A 19,648-nucleotide genomic window follows, 5' to 3' on the forward strand; every position below is an offset into this window, starting at 1 on the left:
TCCCCAGCTCATTGCATGCCACATGCATCTTTCTGTTTCAAACTTCATTCTGAACAGGTATTTCTCAGTTTAGCAGATCATTTTTACTTTGTTTTCCCCTGTTTTTTACTCATAGCCTCACAGGTTCTACTGTTTCTTAGTATGCTTTTGCCAGTAGAAGAAATTAGGAACTTTCATTTTACTATGGATCCACTCATCCAACGGCTTAAGTCAGTTTGTCATCATTTCGTTCTGAATGTGATAAAAGTTCTGCATATATTTCACATCTCTTTTTACTCTGCAAAAATGAAAGTAAGATGGCCCATTGCATACCAACCCTCTAGAACAGGTTGCATTTTGCTCAGTGTCACATTAAGGCAGAGGCTACCTTTGCTGTGACATTCTCCTTTCTCTAAACATCAAATACAGTGTATCCATCTCTGAAACCAGACTAATTGTGAAACCTTCTGAGTTGGGAAGGGTGTTCATAGGAAGGATGTTCATAGGTTGATTAGCTTTTTGCTGACATATTTTCAAAAAATAACAACTTTTTTTCCCATGATGTCCTAAGAGATAACAAATACATTGAAAGCAGCCTAAAGAAAACAGTATGTTCACTGCCATTAGGTGCAGGTTTATGTTCCAGCTATATTGCACACATTAAAAAAATTACATCCTACTTCCCTTTCCAAAACCAGTCAAACACAGAAGTAAATGTAGTCTCTTTCCTGAAAGCCAAGAGATGTTGATGCTTGAATTTGTTCATCTTTCCAGTTCAGCTGTTGTTGCTCCTTAATCCTTTCCTGTAGTTTCAATTAGCATATTGGCTAATGTCTGAATATTCACATCTAGAAAGGGGAGATAAAAACAGAGGGCTGGAGCACCTCTCCTATGAGGACAGACTGAAGGAGTTGGGGCTGTTCAGTCTGCAGAAGAGAAGGCTCCGAGGTGACCTAATTGTGGCCTTCCAGTATCGGAAGGGGGCCTAAAAGAAGGCTGGGGAGAGACTTCTCAGGATCTCAGGTAGTGATAGGACTAGGGGGAATGGAATGAAGCTGGAGGTGGGGAGATTCAGGCTGGACGTGAGGAGGAGGTTCTTCACCATGAGAGTGGTGAAGCCCTGGAATGGGTTGTCCAGGGAGGTGGTTGAGGCCCTGTCCCTGGAGGTGTTTATGACCAGGCTGGGTGAGGAGGCTCTGGCCAGCCTGATCTAGTGTGAGGTGTCCCTGCCCATGGCAGAAGGGTTGGAACTAAATGATCCTTGTGGTCCCTTCCAACCCTGACTGATACTATAATACTTCTATTTAATGTAATTTCACATTATACAGCAGAGATAATATTAAAATGAAAGTTTGACTATTAACTACCTGCCTAATTAATTAATTCTGGTACCACAAACATAGTTCCCATTTGTCCAAACTCAGGCTCTATGACACCTATACAGCAGCATACACCCACTGCCCTTTAATCCTGCTTGTGATCTATTTCCAAAGGAGAATCTTTTATTCTCAGTATTATATTACTATTTTTAACATTAAGGAATACTTCTACATTAACTGGAAAAAAATATATGTCATGGAACAAGGGAGCTCTTTGATACCATTACTCTTTTGTTATCCTAACATGTTTGACCCATATGGAGTATTTTCATGTACTATAGTGCCACTCACGTTTAGTTCTGCATGCATTCCAAGATCCTTATGCCAATATATTCCCTCTCCATAGTTGCTGCCCTGACAGAACAAACTGATGCTATCATGCTAGTTAGCAAGATGACCTGGGACAAACCTTTCAGTTAGGAAATTTTTCTATTACAAAATTTCCTCCCACATTCACAGCTTAATTTAGTTGTCAGGAGGCAAAGCCTCCTCAGAGAGGCCAACACAAATGTTGAGCAAAACTGACTCAGCTTCTCTGAATGGAGTGTGCTACCTCTGCAGCACACAATCTCCTGTGTATGTTAAAACAACTACGTGGATAGAACTCATTTGCTGTGAGAACTCATCACCATCTTACTTTCAAGTGCTGGATAATATGGAGCCAACTCTTTTTAGCATCCTGGTCATGGTCAGTACATCCTTTCCTTACAGTGTATTCATGATGCTGGGAGTCAGACCAACAGCATCTTCATCAAACATCTCTGAGCTTCTGAATTGCTGGTAATCTCTGGAGAAACCACTCCCAGAGAAAGAGTACTGGTGTGAACCCCAGTTACACTTGTAGCCTGATTTCTGATGCCTGAATCCTTGACATTTAGATTCTTGGTTCCAACCTAGACTTTTGGCTCCAGCTAGAGTCCTCGTGCCACCTGGAGTCACCGCTTCCTGAAACAGCAGAGTTTACAGACTTCTTTTTGTAGGAGGAATAGCTTTGTGTAGGATAGTTTGTGGAGTATCTTCCAGATGACTCAGCATTGCAGAATCACTTTTGAATACAAGAGATGAAGTACACAAAGGCTATATCCTATTGCACAGGGAAACTCTTCAAAAGAGGTGGGAATGGAGTAGGGTTCAATCTTAATACTTCTGTTATTATGGTTTCTGAAGTATTTTCTTTCCTAGTCTGTACCTCAAAAGAATGTCCAGGTTTTCTTTCTATGTGTACTAATTGATGCTTGACAGACACCAAGCATTGAGGGACATGTTAAAACAACAAATTTATGATACAACAAAGCTGAAATGCTGATCAGGATACTGATAAGGTGGTCATTGGTGAGCGCAAGGCAGAATACATGACACCTGTTCCTTCACTAGAGAACAAACGTGCAGTCAGTGACATCTGATAGATGTAGCTTATCTTCCAGCTTTCTTCCAATGACTCCATTTTAAATGACCATCATAAAGCTTTCTTTATTCATGGTGCTACTTAGAGGTTTTAAGTTGAAGACTGTAGGCTGCTAAATCCAGCAACTAAACACCTACAATAACCTTTGTTATACTTTTCATTCATATCCAACATGGATTTAGGAGGGGCAGGTCCTGCCTCTCCAACCTGATCTCCTTCTGTGATCAGGTGACCCATCTGGTGGACGTGGGGAGGCCTGTGGATGTGGTCTACCTGGACTTCAGCAAGGCCTTTGACACCGTCCCCCACAGCAAACTGCTGGCTAAGCTGTCAGCCCGTGGATTGGACCATTACACTCTGTGCTGGGTTAGGAACTGGCTGGAGGGCCGGGCCCAGAGAGTGGTGGTGAACGGTGCCACATCCAGCTGGCGGCCAGTCACCAGTGGTGTCCCCCAGGGATCAGTGCTGGGCCCTGTCCTCTTCAACATATTCATTGATGATCTGGGTGAGGGGGTAGAGTCAGTCATCAGCAAGTTTGCAGATGACACCAAGTTAGGAGCAGATGTTAGTCAGTTAGAGGGTGGAAAGGCTCTGCAGAGGGACCTCGACCAACTGGACAGATGGGCAGAGTCCAATGGGATGGCATTCAACAAGTCCAAGTGCCGAGTGCTGCACTTTGGCTACGGCAATCCCATGCAGAGCTACAGGCTGGGGTCGGAGTGGCTGGAGAGCTCCCAAACAGAGAGGGACCTGGGTGTGCTGATCGACAGCCACCTGAATATGAGCCAGCAGTGTGCCCAGGTGGCCAGGAGGGCCAATGGCATCCTGGCCTGCATTAGGAATAGTGTGGCCAGCAGGAGCAGGGAAGTCATTGTGTCCCTGTACTCTGCATAGGTTAGGCCGCACCTTGAGTACTGTGTCCAGTTCTGGGCCCCTCAGTTTAAGAAGGACATTGAAACACTTGAACGTGTCCAGAGAAGGGCAACAAGGCTGGGGAGAGGCCTTGAGCACAAGCCCTATGAGGAGAGGCTGAGGGAGCTGGGATTGTTTAGCCTGGAGAAGAGGAGGCTCAGGGGAGACCTCATTGCCCTCTACAACTACCTGAAGGGTGGTTGTAGCAAGGAAGGGGTTGGCCTCTTCTCCCAGGCAACCAGCACCAGAACAAGGGGACACAGTCTCAAGCTGCACCAGGGGAGGTTTAGACTCGAGGTGAGGAGGAAGTTCTTCACCGAGCGAGTCATTCGTCATTGGAACGGGTTGCCCAGGGAGGTGGTTGAGTCATCGACCCTGGAGGCATTCAAGGGGAGATTGGACGTGGCACTTGGTGCCATGGTCTAGTCATGAGGTCTGTTTTGATAGGTTGGACTCGATGATCCTTTCCAACCTAAGTGATACTGTGATACTGTGATACTGTTTTATAAGTAGTACTACTACAAGCTAACTCTGCATCTTCCTGTAACACAAGAAAAATCCCACAAGCTGAGAGGAAAAATAAACACATTAAGTCACTCTTTGTGTCAAATTAATGTCAGCAATGAAGCTAGGCAGCCCAGAATTTAATAGGGCTTAGGCTCTATACCATGCCTCCTACTTGAGCTCTCTTGTTGTACATAGTAAGCCTCTGGATTTTGCTATTGCCCATGGAACATTTGCCCAAGATGTATATTGGCATCCAACTACCATTTCATGCCTCAAACCAAAAGGTTTTCAAAACCTGCCTGTTTGGCCAAAGGTCCCAGGAAAGAAAGCAATGTTCAGTCTCCTCCCCTTCTTAACCCTCAACACGTGTGCAACTGCCTCACACTTAAAGCTGAAAAACTTCCATCTGTCCAGTGGTATCACTGAACAAATATATCCCATAACACATGTCTATACTTGACTGAGCTTTGATTTAGATCTTTTAGTAAAGTCCTAGAACTTCAGCATCTTCTCCCATCTTTCATTAAGTTGTTCTTCACTCAACTGCTGGAGAGCAGACCCCACTCTAGATATACAATTCTTTCATTACCACAAAAATAACCTGTTGATAGTTTTGCCATGTGGAAACTCACAATGGTATCCAGATGTCTGTCTTTCAAAAGCAATCATCTGGAAACAGATGCATTTCCTCACTTGATTGACACCTAATAATCCAACAAGATTGCACAGCTGAACAGGCTCTTCACACTCATCACATCTGGATTATGAGTGGTTACTTTTAATGAGTTCAGAGAGGCTCCTGTACATGGCATGTCCCTCTTGAAAGCACTAAGAATTTAAATCATTTGTCTTTTTTATTTTGCTCTACTGATGACAGCAGCATTGGTGGTGCTCTCCCTACTGATAAAAGAATTTCTTATTTATGTTGTTGTTGTTATTGTTGTTATTATTATTTTCATTCTGCAGCAAGGAAAAAAAATGTAGATGTTGTTGTAAAACATTTTAAATATGTCAGACCTTGTCCACTGAAGTACCTGCTCTTCTTTACTCAGCAAACAGTTCAGCTACTTGTCCCAAGTGACTTTCGATTGAATTCATCCTTCACTTTGACAACATCCATACATTTTCGTTCCTGGCTCTTTGAACTTCAGCTCTGTAAGCATCCTGCATGTTGCATTCATTGAATGTGTCCAGAGAAGGGCAACAAGGCTGGGGAGAGGCCTTGAGCACAAGCCCTATGAGGAGAGGCTGAGGGAGCTGGGATTGTTTAGCCTGGAGAAGAGGAGGCTCAGGGGAGACCTCATTGCTCTCTACAACTACCTGAAAGGTGGTTGTAGCCAGGAAGGGGTTGGTCTCTTCCCTCTGGCAACCAGCACCAGAACAAGAGGACACAGTCTCAAGCTGCACCAGGGGAGGTTTAGGCTTGAGGTGAGGAGAAAGTTCTTCACTGAGAGAGTCATTAGTCATTGGAATGTGCTGCCCAGAGAGGTGGTGGAGTCACCATCCCTGGAGGTGTTCAAGAGGGGATTGGACGTGGCACTTGGTGCCATGGTCTAGTCATGAGGTCTGTGTTGACAGGTTGGACTTGATGATCTTTGAGTCTCTTCCAACCTTGGTGATACTGTGATACTGTGATTCCCACTTAAAACAAACCTGCAGACCCAGCAGCAAAACCCAAAGCATATCATTAATTTATTTCAGGGCATAATACTAAGACTCACACTTTACTTAGTGCATCTAATTTTAGAATATCCATATTTTCCCGTGCTCATTCAAGAGCCTTTTACTGCATTTTTGGAGTTAAGCAGTAAATTTTTCTTCATGCTTACTACACACATCTGCAAAACTGTAAGGGGAAAAAAAAATGAAAAAACAAGGGACAAAAACCTCGGAATTTATTGCTGCATCTCAGTGACACAGTACGATGATCTTCCTAGATCTGCTGGATCTGGAATAGAGAGCAACGTACTTGCAGATTGATAATCAAGGTTGGGTTAAAGGATTGTTTAAAGGATGGGAATTCTCTGGTTGGTTTCTTTTGATTATTAAAACCAGGTTATTATATTGCTAATGGTGATTGTAATGTTACTGATGTTGCCTTGCCTAATTAGTCTGTTGCTGGGAAACTGTGATGAATTTGGGGTCAGATTGGCTGGAGAGCTCCCAAACAGAAAGAGACTTGGGGGTACTGATCGACAGCTGCCTAAACATGAGCCAGCAGTGTGCCCAGGTGGCTAAGAAGGCCAACGGCATCCTGGCCTGCATTAGGAATAGTGTAGCCAGCAGGAGCAGGGAAGTCATTGTGCCCCTGTACTCTGCATTGGTTAGGCCACACCTTGAGTACTGTGTCCAGTTCTGGGCCCCTCAGTTTAAGAAGGACATTGAGACACTTGAACATGTCCAGAGAAGGGCAACAAGGCTGGGGAGAGGCCTTGAACACAAGCCCTATGAGGAGAGGCTGAGGGAGCTGGGATTGTTTAGCCTGGAGATGAGGCTCAGGGGTGACCTCATTGCCCTCTACAACTACCTGAAAGGTGGTGGTAGCCAGGAAGGGGTTGGTCTCTTCTCCCAGGCAACCAGCACCAAAACAAGAGGACACAGTCTCAAGCTGTGCCAGGGGAAGTTTAGACTCAAGGTGAGGAGAAAGTTCTTCACCCAGCGAGTTGTTTGTCATTGGAATGGGCTGCCCAGGGAGGTGTTGGAGTCACTGTCCCTGGAAGTGTTCAAGAGGAGACTGGACGTGGCACTTGGTGCCATGGTCTAGTCATGAGGTCTGTGGTGACAGGTTGGACTCGATGATCCTCGAGGTCTCTTCCAACCTTGGTGATACTGTGAATTTGTGGACCCTTTGATGGGCCAAGAAGAGATTAACCTCGAAAGTATTGCTGTGTGTTGGTGAGAAAATATTGTTAAGGGTTTTTTGTCCTAATTGTTGTGAGAGTTTGTGGAGAAACATGTGGCCTGGATTGTGCAGATTGTCTGCATGCTGGAATTGTGAACTGTTGGTAATTGAGACATTTATATTGGAACGATTTGTGTCAGATCAATTGGCTACTCCAATCAAATCCTTACAAGACTTTAGACAAGCTGTAAGTTGCATTGAATTATCACAACTTAGAGTACAGACTTTTGAGGACTATTTAAAAGAAAAACAGAGGTTATTGTATCAAGCAAGATCTTGTATGATTACAGACACCATGTGTGGAGAGGAAATTTTTATTCCACTGTGGCGAGTAGTGCCCCAATCAGACTGGCATCGTGTGCAAGCATGGTACTATATGCTTCCATATACCAATTGATTAGCTATACAAATTTTGTGTCAGAATTGGGAGTAAATATTTATCTAGGTTTAAGTAGTGCGATAATCAAAGGAGACACTTGGAATCCCATACGGGCCCCTAACACCGAAAACAAGCAGACAACCCTTTTGTATTGGTAGCCTGTAGGTGTCGCCATAGGGTAAGGCATCCATCTAGTCTGAGAGTTTCAACCTTAGGGACCCGGGGAACTCAAAGTCAAATCGGGGAATACATCTAGGCGATTGGCTATTAGTAGAAGAAAGCAAAAAGGCTAAGGAATAAGCCTTGAAAAGGGCAAGTCCTAGTCAACCCTAAAGGGAATTGGAGAGGCCAAGGTCGGAGTAGAGAGAAACCAGTACCGCAGCTCCAGAAGGGCTACTGAGGGCTGCCATTCCTTTAAGGCTGTGACCGCTGGGTAGCATGGCCCTAACAGGACCTCTCCTGATAATTTTGTTTCGGTTGACACTCGGACACGCACAAAATTATAGTGATCGTGTTGTTACAACTCGGCAAGGAAGAATAATAAGTCAGACTCTGGTATATCACACTATTTATGACTGCAAGGGGAAAAAATTAAATCCTTGTTATAGAAATCAGATTGAGTATGCCTGGCGTCATGAAAATGGAAAAATAACCGGTTATGGTCCTAAAGAGCTGTGTGTGCTGGGGTTCATGGCAGAAGAAGCCCACTTCATGCACTGGATTGCTGGTTGCTGTTGAGGAAGGGATAACTCAGAAAGCTTGTAACTTAAGGAGCTGTAATCCAGTAAATCTCAGTAATTACAGTCCAGGTGAGCGGAAGCAGAGGGATACCCAACACGGAATTGCAATTTGGGGACAAGGAGGTGATCCAGGGGCCGTTGTGGATATAAGGATTATCGAAAGGACTAGGGAACCTGTCACAAAAACATTATTGTTCAATTCTTTTAATCATGAAATAGAAACAAGAACCAAGTATGAGATTCCAACTGTTGCTAAAAATTTATTTGTAAACCTTGCTGAAAATATTGCCAAAGCCCTAAGAGTAACTAACTGTTTCGTTTGTGGAGGTACTAACCAAGGTGATCGGTGGCCTTGGGAACATACGGAGGTCGATGTTGCTAATTCATCGATGTGAAAGGGAACGAAAGGCAACAGGAAGACTCAATGGATATCACAAACCAGCATAATTGGTCGAATCTGCTGGCAAAACCTACAAGGGAAGAATCCAGTAGGGAACTTAGTCTGTCTGTAGGTTACTTATCTTTCTGTCGAGGTGTGACAGAGAAGGCGGCCCCCAAGCAGCACGGCTCTCCGACCGCGTACAGCCCCGCTGCGCCCGCCCCTCCCGGCAGCTGCTGACAACACGACGCCACCTCAGCGCCGCTCTCCCCCGCCCCCTGCTTCCGCAAGGCTCCCGGGCCCGGCACCACCCCCAGGCCGACCGCCAATGACGGCAGAGCCGCGCAGCGCGTGCGCCCAACCACACCCCTCAGAGCCAGCCCCTACCTGCCGCTCGTCACTTCCGCTGCTTCACACCGCGGCGGAGGCGCCGAAACCCGCGAGGGCCCGGATGCCGCACCTTTCCAGGGGCAACTAGCCAGTGGGCACGAGGCCGCCCGTCTTAACCAGTGAGGATCCAGCGCTGTCTCCCGCGGCTGGGAGCCCAGAGCCCTCACTTCCCGCCGGGGGCAGCAGCCTCGCCTTTCCCGGTGGCTTCCTGGCGACCCCTAGGAGCCTGGATGGGGCGGAGGAAGGGTGGACGGGCAGCTCGGCCGGCGCCGGCCCTTGCAGAAGGGGCGAGAAACACCCTCGGCGACCGTTTTAATTTAAATGCAAATATTTATTTTAAAATGTCGTAACTTTACACTTCTGACCGGTAATAAATGTAAAATACAATTTAAGAAATATACTTGAAAGTTCCTTCTAAAAGCAGGCTGAGAAAACAGTACACAAAATACCCGGAAAGTGCGCTGGTTTTAAACAAAACTCCGACATAGCAAATCCTCGTCTCCCTGCCTGTTTTTCGTTAGCCTGCGAGTGATACATCTTGACGTCTATGACGCTGGTATAGGAAGCAGCAGGGTCCATACAGCATAGGTTACATGTTACCAAAGGGATTGTTCTTAACTCGTTTGGCTTTCGCAGGAGTCGCTGGGTTAACCGCCCCAGGCCATCACTGGGGCTCAACATCCTTCAGCTGTCAAAGCAGCCCACGCCTGTGCCAGAATCACGTGCCTAAACGCAGGAGTTACGCTTACAAACCATACCAGTTCCAATAATGCTGTGTGGTTGGGGTGTTCTCTCCAGAAATGTGCCCGTAATTTTGGAGATGGTGCAGTCAGGCCAAAACTGTTGGTACATCTCCACCTTTTTTAAAAAATCATGTCCTCCACAGCTGTTTCATGAGGAGGAGCAGGAGTGGCACCTTTAATACAGGATTATTAGCAGATTTGATGGCAGACTATACCCCTTTTCAAGGTAAATTATATTACTTGTATTTTTCATGGGCACTTCTGTAACAGTCATAGGACTTCACGTGGAGTCACATCAAAAGGCCTGACCATTACTTGTGGCCCTACTCTCAAGATCTAAACTGGACTAATTGAAAACACTGCACTGTACATGTTGTGTAATGCTTCCATGCCCTTCCTTTTAGAAATGCAATTGCACAGTGAAAGAATAAACACATTGTAGAATAAAAAAATGAGAAGCATAAACAGAGAACATTAGTTACTGATTTTTTTTGACACAGAGAAAAGGATTTGGTGGCATGTATACTTGCAGAACTAAAGTGTTACTGGTAGCTCCTGACAGTACAACCTCCTGAAGAGAGGATGTTTCATCAGCAAAGTTTGAGAGTACAGCTGTAATTAGTACCTCTGTCTTACTATGGAGGGCAGGGGAGAAATGGGGGATTGCACTTCTGCCTCTCATTGTTCTTTTGGCACAATTTTTGAAGTATGCCTAAAGCAGAAATAAAGCTACAGACGATAAACAGAAGGGATGGAGGCCTCAATGTACCATCCTATAAAATCAAAAAGGTAAAAGGTTAGAGGAATAAAAAGGGAATGTTGTTTGATGTACAGAGCTGTCTTTAAGGATGAAAGTGCTCTTTGGTTTTATTAAGAAGCTGTAGGAGGGAATGATTGTGAGGAAGGACCTTTTCAGAAGACCATGTAGAGGAAGGATCTTTTTTGCTACGATAAGAACAGAAAGAAAACTGAATACCCATACTGAAACTTGAGATCATTTTCCCCCTTTCAAAATTCTTTCTTAGAAAGACAAAGCTTAAAAATCAACAGTTGATGTTTGCCTTTCATACCCCATTTTAAATTGAACAAAGGGATGACACACTCAGTCAAAAAGTTTAAAAGGTAAAAGAAAAAAATTAGTTCAGAAGAAAGAGTCGTGGGAGAAAGAAGGGAAAGACCAAGGTGCGACCTAAGAAGAGGCAGAACAGTGGTAAAATTCCTAAAACACCTTCTTGTGCAAAACAGACAGCTCCAGTCCAGAACTTCACCTGATTTTTTTAACATAGTGTTTTAATTAGTCTAATACCACTAATAAGAATTGCTAAGTCACTGATTCTTTCCATTACCACCTTCTACATTTTTGTATTAGTCATTGGGTTACCATAATTCTACCACTACAAATGTGAAACTGGAAGCTTTGGCTGGAGCCCTGATATATCAAGGAAATCCTGAGAAACTTCAGACTACACAATTAGAGCACCAGCTGCACAACTGAGCTACAATGGCCAGCAGCCGGGTGCTGCACTTTGGCCACAACAACCCCATGCAGAGCTACAGGCTGGGGTTGCAGTGGCTGGAGAGCTGCCAAACAGAAAGGGACCTGGGGGTACTGATTGACAGCCAGCTGAACATGAGCCAGCAGTGTGCCCAGGTGGCCAAGAAGGCCAATGGCATCCTGGCCTGCATTAGGAATAGTGTGGCCAGCAGGAGCAGGGAAGTCATTGTGCCCCTGTACTCTGCATTGGTTAGACCACACCTTGAGTCCTGTGTCCAGCTCTGGGCCCCTCAGTTTAAGGACTTCGAGACACTTGAACATGTCCAGAGAAGGGCAACAAGGCTGGTGAGAGGCCTTGAGCACAGCCCTATGAGGAGAGGCTGAGGGAGCTAGGATTGTTTAGCTTGGAGAAGAGGAGGCTCAGAGGAGACCTCATTGCTCTCTACAACTATGGCAATCCCATGCAGAGGTATAGGCTGGGGTCGGAGTGGCTGGAGAGCTCCCAGACAGAGAGGGACCTGGAGAAGAGGAGGCTCAGGGGTGACCTTATTGCCCTCTACAACTACCTGAAGGGTGGTTGTAGCCAGGAGGGAGTTGGCCTCTTCTCCCAGGCAACCAGCACCAGAACAAGGGGACACAGTCTCAAGCTGCGCCAGGGGAGGTTCAGACTCGAGGTGAGGAGGAAGTTCTTCACCGAGCGAGTCATTCGGCATTGGAATGGGTTGCCCAGGGAGGTGGTTGAGTCATCGACCCTGGAGGCGTTCAAGGGGAGATTGGACGTGGCACTTGGTGCCATGGTCTAGTCATGGGGTCTGCGGTGTCAGGTTGGACTCGATGATCCTCGAGGTCCTTTCCAACCTAAGTTATACTGTGATACTGTGATAACTACCTGAAGGGTGCTTGTAGCCAGGAGGAAGTTGGTCTCTTCTCTCCAGCAACCAGCACCAGAACAAGGGGACACAGTCTCAAGCTGCACCAGGGGAAGTTTAGGCTGGAGGTGAGGAGAAAGTTTTTCACTGAGTCGTCATTGGAATGTGCTGCCCAGGGAGGCGGTGGAGTCACCGTCCCTGGAGGTGTTCAAGAGGGGATTGGATGTGGCACTTGGTGCCATGGTCTAGTCATGGGGTCTGTGGTGACAGGTTGGACTCAATGATCTTTGAGGTCTCTTCCAACCTTAGTGATACTGTGATACCGTGATACTAATGCAGATACCGAATTAGAGTTTCAAAGACTAACCCCAGGGAAGGAACGGGAGGGGAGCACTTCATGCCTCCTGAAAATGATGTTTTCGGTCTGATTGAGAAATACAACTTATTGAATTACATTAAATCCTTGCTTTCAAGAAGTTACTTTCAGCCTGAAAAGTTACAAATTCATTTCTACAGAAAAACTAAGGGCATGATTTCAGAGCACAGAATTAGTAGCAGTGGGCAGAGAATTAATGGCTGTAGTCACAGACTAATTGCACCTTGACAGCAGTATATCAATCAAAGGGATCTTTTTTTCTCCCCAGAATTTGTCTCAACAATATTTTTTTACTTTCTCTCCAACCCCCCAACCAAAGAAGGTCTTTGCCTAAGCATAGGCAAGTGCTTAGATCCCCACATGGGATAGTTTTGAGAAACTACTTTGTGGGTTTAGTATGTTTTTTTCAGTCTGTTGTTGATGATTTTGTTCAGAAATGGTTTTGGTAGCATGATAGGTAAATGTATTTATAATGGCAAGAGCACATGGCATGTGTATTCAAATGTGACAAAGATGTATTTGTCACAGGGTGGTTGTGTCTATGAACAGCTATCAGCATCCCACTTGTACAAATCATCTTCAGCTCAGTAAATACCTTGTGAGTACAACCTGAGCGAGGCCACCTGCAGTCTCTTTGCTCACTAAGCAAGGTAGAGAAGTCTGCTTCAGTTGCAACACAGGATTTCACATGGGACTTTGCAAGGTTTAAAAGAGAGAAAGAAAATCCAGGGGGGAAATAAAAACTCCTTTACTAGCAAGAAATTTTCTACAATCTGGTTGAGGTTTGGGGGTTTTGCCTCAATATAGCAAGGAAAGTCTTTCCATTTTCAATGTTTCCACTAAGTAGAGAGAAAGAAAGGAAGAGAGCAGAAATAAAAGACCTGAAAAATAGGACAGGGGTTTTATGCCTCCATCACTCTGAGGTTGGGAAAAAAATAGTTTCATGATACCCTGAAGAAAGAAAATTAGTACATTGACTTTTTTTCCCACTCCCTAAGGCAATGTATGCATTCATAGGAAGGGGACATGGTGTCTTTTAGCTATTTTGATTAAAACATCAGACATTGTTAAGATAAATTAATGGCTTTTCTGACATAACTACAGTGGCTGAGGCTGTCCTACTTAAGTTCCAGTATGGCTTCACAACACAAAGAGTTAAGAAAGGCTGCTAGGCTGCCTTATCCAACAGAATATTCCTTGTTTCAGGCTTGTTGCCTGCAACTCAAGTACTTTAAGCACTAGGTATTTCTGGAAGAATTGCACATGCCCTGTTGATCACAAAGGATCAGCACCTGAAGTCTTACTGACCTGTCTGATGCTCAAATGTCAGACCTGCTTATACTGTCCAAAGGAGACTCAGTTCTAAGGATTTTAAGAATACATCACTGTTCTAATTATAGACAATTAAACCACAGGATGTACTTTACCATATTACAATCAAGGACTAAGCAGTCAGTCTTTCCTACGAAGAATTTAGGTACAGATCCTCGATCTTTCCATTTGCTAGTTAAATCTCCAAACTGAGGACCAACCAAAACTAGCTCACCTATTGCACACTGGAGCCCTCACGGAAATTTTCAACCCAAAACTCTGCTTTAGTATCCAAAGTGTCTAAAATGAATATAAATGATCGGTAGTGTTGTCTAGAGCAGAGGTCTAACCCAGTGTCAGCTGCTGGTGTAACTGCATGCCAGCAATCCTTAGAAACAGCAGCTCAAATCAAGTTGGTTTTCAGGTAAAAATAGTGGCTTACCATGGTGTACTTGAGTTGGACTAGCATTTGTATGATGCTCAGCAGCTGTCCACTGATAGCTAAAGTCTCAGTAAAGATGAGACCTTAATTGAAAGCTTTAGCATTGATAATAGTCTCTGCTGTCTGTGGACCAAGTGACATCTCAGCAGAGCACACATTCTTAGAGCTTTTAGAGCAGCTCACCTTCCATACAAACAAGAGCCCCTCCCCAAACACCAGAATTCATGAGTTATAGAAGAAGGTGGTCATTACATCTCTTACATCAGAATAATTTCTCTCACATGCAGAAGCTTTATCTAACTTAGTAATATCAATTGAGTAAAATGTGACTGGTTTTGTTGGGAATGTGAATAAAATCATTCCAGCTGAAATAAACCAAGAAAGCCTTAAAATAAATGTAATTCACAACATAAAGCCTTTATTCAGTTATGGAGAAATCTGTAGAGAACTTTTGTTGCTACTAAATGTTGCTTTCACTCTGACAAGATAAATTTGCCTAGTATAGTTCTCCCCCTGTACTCATGCCAGGAAATACTTCTAAGCACATACAAGGCATTCAGAAGCCCCCAGTCCTCTACAGAGTTGTCCCTGGTGTGACCACTTATGTCTGTGCAAAATGGCACTAGTACATCTAGATGAGGATAACCATGTTTTACAATCATATTGCATAAATGTGAATGATGAAAAGAACAAGATAGTGCAAGATCAGGCCCAGATAACCTCATTCAGAGGGGTGTGACATGGAGTGCAAGCATGGAATTTAACAAGCAACTTCTTGGCAGCCATGCTGGCAGATCCTCCACTTGCCCCCAGCCATCTTTTCCCACGATACCCTGTCTCCACACTATCCAATTGCTGCCAGGCAGCTGCACAAGGAGCTGGACTGGAGGATATTACATAGTTCATAGTACAACCCTACCAGCAGCTGTGCGGCCACAGCAGACTCTCTGGCACCATGACATAAGCAGTGCCACTGCTACACACCAAGCACTGGACTATGACAGCAACTCTATGAGAGTCTAAAAGAATTTCTGCTCTCATTTTTGTAGCTAGTGAATCAACAAGGCAGAGTTGTGCAGCACTGCTGGTTTATGGGAGTCTCACTCTACAGAAATACTCAGTTTGCTTGCCCAGAAGTATTTTTTCAGTTTGGCTTGAATTTAGGTGATGTGAACAGTGATGTACCAGAGAACAGTATAAATCCCACCACTGTGGTCTTACCTCAGAACAGGGTCTGAAGTTGCATTGCACCCACTGGCAGGAGCATTAAGGCAAGGATATCAAGACTGTCTCAAGAGGCAGCACGTAGACAATAGGGAGCTGATCTACCTCAGACACAAAAAAAAGGTAATGTTCTCATGGCTTGGGTATGGTCAGCTGGACTATGGAAGATTTAAGCAGAGCTACAGCAAGAAATTATTGCCCCTCTTTACTGTCCACTCACCTTTGTGCCTGAAATAGTGCCTTCTGCAGGTAACATTTCTGTGTGAAGTGCAGCATTTCAGATTAAATCATCTTTCACAAGCACTTAAGTGACATGTGGAGAATGCGCATCTTTACACCTGCCAACTGTGATGTACAGGCAGTCATTTCTAGCAGAGAAGACAGACAGTCTTGGAGAAGAGCAGCCTCCCAGGTGAAGAACCACTCCCCTTCTTGAAAACTACACTTACCCCACATATTTCTACCATTCAGGAGAAGTTCATGCCACTTTTCTGGCATGGCAAAGCCGTGCCATTAGTGACCAGTAGGTACAAAAATGAAGACACTGTAACATTTTGACAAATAAAACATTCATTATGGGGCTTCTTTCAAAAAGCACACATAGAATCATAGAATCAGTCAGGGTTGGAAGGGACCACAAGGATCATCTAGTTCCAACCCCACTGCCATGGGCAGGGACACCCCACACTAGATCAGGCTGGACAGAGCCTCATCCAGCCTGGGCTTAAACACCCCCAAGGATGGGGCCTCTACCTCCTCCCTGGACAACCCATTCCAGGGCTTCACCACTCTCACAGTGAAGAACTTCCTCCTCACGTCCAGCCTGAATCTCCCCACCTCCAGCTTCATTCCATTCCCCCTAGTCCTATCACTACCTGAGATCCTGAGAAGTCCCTCCCCAGCCTTCTTTTAGGCCCCCTTCTGATACTGGAAGGCCACAATTAGGTCACCTCGGAGCCTTCTCTTCTGCAGACTGAACAGCCCCAACTCCTTCAGTCTGTCCTCACAGGAGAGGTGCTCCAGCCCTCTGCTCATCCTCGTGGCCCTTATGCATCCAAGCTTTTTGTTTTGTTTTGTTTTAATGATGTAGGGGGTTTTTATAGATGAAGTTGATATCAAGTTGAACTAGTGCAATTTTTAAAACGAAAGTTAGTGCAGGAGTCAAACTACAACCAAACAGAAGTTGTAGATTTTTTTTTTTCTTTTCCTTTTTTCTTTCTTTCTGGTTTTTTTTTTTTTTTTTAATACATTACTGCCTGGGGTCAAGGGAAAGCACACAAATCTGTTTTCCAAAGCACCAAAGTGCTTTTGAAAGGTATCCATCCTCCAGATAGTTCTTGGAGAGATTAAGATTTTCTTTCCGGAATGAAACCAGGATGGTTTTAGAAAATAGCATATCTCATCTTAGTGTGGGATTTGGGTTTGATGTCAGTTGATGATGTCTAATAAGCTGCTATCAGGCAAAGAGAGACTCTCCAGAAAAAGTGCATTTCCTTTGTTAACGTTATAAGTAACAGCCAGGAAAATAATTGGAGAAGTATTTTTTTCTCATGTCATTTAACAGCACTTTACAAGTCGTTGGCAGAAGTGGACAACATCCCATTGTTCAGCCTTTCAAACAGCAGTGTGAAAGGCTGATGGCTTCAAAATGGAAAGATACAGATAGCAAATTATCAAGGAAATTATCAATTATAAAGTAATTATCAAGTAATTATCAGGGAAACTTGGGAAGAACTTCAGTTTGAAGCGAAATAATTTCTTATGCATTTTAGGAAGGCCATTTGTTGCGATTAATGGCAGCCTTTTAAATTAAGAAGTGTTGGGAAGCCCTTGCCTGTTGCCATCAATTTAATGTTGAGATGAAAAAAAGAAAACAAAAAAAAGGGCAACAACTCTTAAAGTAAACTGACCACACTACTGACCATAAACATTTTCTCTTTGCACAGTGGCATCACATCATGCCAGCTTGAGAAAAACAAGTAGACCGAAGGCAGGAAACAGAAATAGCTAGACCTTGGAAATGAACTGTAGACAAGTGAGGAAAGATGACAGAGATGAATTAGCAGGTATACATATGCAGGTTATTTTCTGTGCCTGAGGTTTTATATTTCTTTACAAAGATGACCAAGAGAAGGGCAGTGGAGGGAGGTGGGGGTGTTGGGGGTGTGAGGTGCAGGTGTGTATCTGTCTTTTCTCACACACAGATACACACATGCACACACTCAGAATCTTTCCACTGGCTTGTAATTCTTGTAACTCATTTAACCCAACTGGAAGAGAATCTACAACTTCTTCCTTTTAAAATTATAAATATTTCAAAGGTTATAGAATCTATTGTAAAAATGTACATTCAGTGGTTTTGTGAGGCACAGGACCTGCTAATATATTTTCAGGGAAGCTCACGTGTACTCTGTTGTGTCCGCCGTTGGACAAGGGTGGAGAATCCATGGGCTCGCGCTTGATTGCTTGAACCAAGCAGGGAGTTTTAAATTCACATGGCATTTTAAACACCTCATTATCCTGCTCTTTGCCCTCACCTGGGCTGGGGCTGTAGAAGTGGCCGTAGCACATTGTGTGCTGCAGGTCAGGCATGCTTTCCAAGCATCCTGAGGAGTTCTGAGGGCAAAACGGGGCCAACTCCTTGCTACGTGAGCCCTTCCAAGCTCTGTTCAGGTTTAGGTTGTTGGGATGATTCGCTACGATGCATTGCCAATTACGTGGCGTGTAAAGGCAGTGCCTTGGCTTCTGACAAGGTGAGGCTGGCTCACAGAGTTCTGGCTCTGTTTTGAGGTGCACTTTACTGGGGTAGCTAAACATCTGCCTCCTCACTGAGCCGTTCTCATCTAGCCAGGCTCTATTTTGTGACGTCAGGTAGTTATCAGCAATGTTTTCAGAATCGGAATCATATTCCATTTTGATAGGCATCTCCAAGGGAAAGGCTGTGTCATAGAGAGACTCCGAGGATAGTAATGGTCTCTGCAGTTTCAGATGGTCCATTGCATAGTTCTCTGTGCAGCGCTGTTGTACGCCCGAATAGGACTGGCAGTTTTCTGCACTTCCCCAGTGGGAAGGACAAGTTGATGCTAAGTTTAAGAAACTTTGGTCTCTGTTGTAGAATGATCCAGCTCTCTTGTTTGAGCATGTGCTCACTCGCTGGCTCATAGAACAAGAGCTTGAGTTTCTTAAAGTCCAGATACTGTTTGTGGTGCAGTTGTTCTGAACACCTAAAACTGGTGTGTTAGAACTGAGAAGTTCCTCTTGCATGAAACACTCACCATTTGTATGAGGCTCAAACTTCACTTTTACATTATCTTGTTCATTTTTTACTGCTGTCCAGTTAAGGTGCTTCCACTGGCCCAGAGTTTCAATGGCACTGTTATAGGACAGTCCCTCCAGGTTTCCTTTCAAACTGGCAAAACCACTTGGTATCTTCAGTTGTTCATCTTCTTCCCTTTAAAGAACAGCAGACAAAAAATGTAGTCAATCAGAAGTTTCCATGTGAATGTTTTCTGGATTACAAAAACAAAGTGGGTCAACATATGTTACAAGCAATACTTTGCCCTTCATTTAATATGGGACTTAATCTTTTGTCCATATTACCTTTGTATTTGTTCACAGCTACCTTTCTGTGACGCTGTTTAAGTTCTGACATGTATTTACTCTTCCATTTCAGGCACAGAGTTGACAAAGACCTTAAATACTGTAGTACAGCATGGTAACTACCCTACCCTTATGTTCTTCCATTAAAATATATCTAAGTAATATTTGTGTATAGAAGAATCCAGATCTAAACTAAAGAGGATCTTAAATGAGATTTATTTTATTAATAAGGAATTATTTGGACACATAAGAAACTTCTGATCAAAGTGATCTAAGGGGCCTTATATCTTGATAATGCAGAATTATCTCAGAGGAAATGAAATGCCTAAATTAAGTGTCTAGAACAGCCATGGGTATTCATATTGGTTTTACCTGTCTAACTATTTTGTCTTTCATTTCCTAGGATGGCCAGCAAATTAATTTTCCATGAACTCAGGCTGAAATACTCAGTATTAGCACAGAGCTCTGGCACAGAAAGTTGCCTAAGCATTTCCATGCCAAATAGCAGTTTTTTGAAGCTGGACTCCAAAACTTCAGGTTCAGGATTTCTCTTGAATTCACTAACCTGCTGACTCCCAGCCAAGTGGGATCAGTGCCAGTGCTAGGAAATCCCTCC

General features: G+C 44.2%; 1 protein-coding gene across 1 annotated transcript in view; it reads right to left on the reverse strand.

Moving 5' to 3' along the window:
* Window positions 1–9,288: 9,288 nt before the first annotated feature.
* Window positions 9,289–19,648, reverse strand: part of AHRR (aryl hydrocarbon receptor repressor) — a 106,588-nt gene continuing 96,228 nt past the window's right edge. The window contains exon 11 of the mRNA XM_068147501.1: window positions 9,289–18,883. Within this exon, the coding sequence (XP_068003602.1) occupies window positions 17,764–18,883 (1,120 nt within the window). The 3' untranslated portion in view covers window positions 9,289–17,763. The remainder of the gene's footprint in view (window positions 18,884–19,648) is intronic.

Source organism: Melanerpes formicivorus, unplaced genomic scaffold (genome assembly GCF_026170545.1).
Source record: "Melanerpes formicivorus ecotype bairdi unplaced genomic scaffold, bMelFor1.0.p_v2 SCAF_15, whole genome shotgun sequence".
Lineage (NCBI taxonomy): Eukaryota > Metazoa > Chordata > Aves > Piciformes > Picidae > Melanerpes > Melanerpes formicivorus.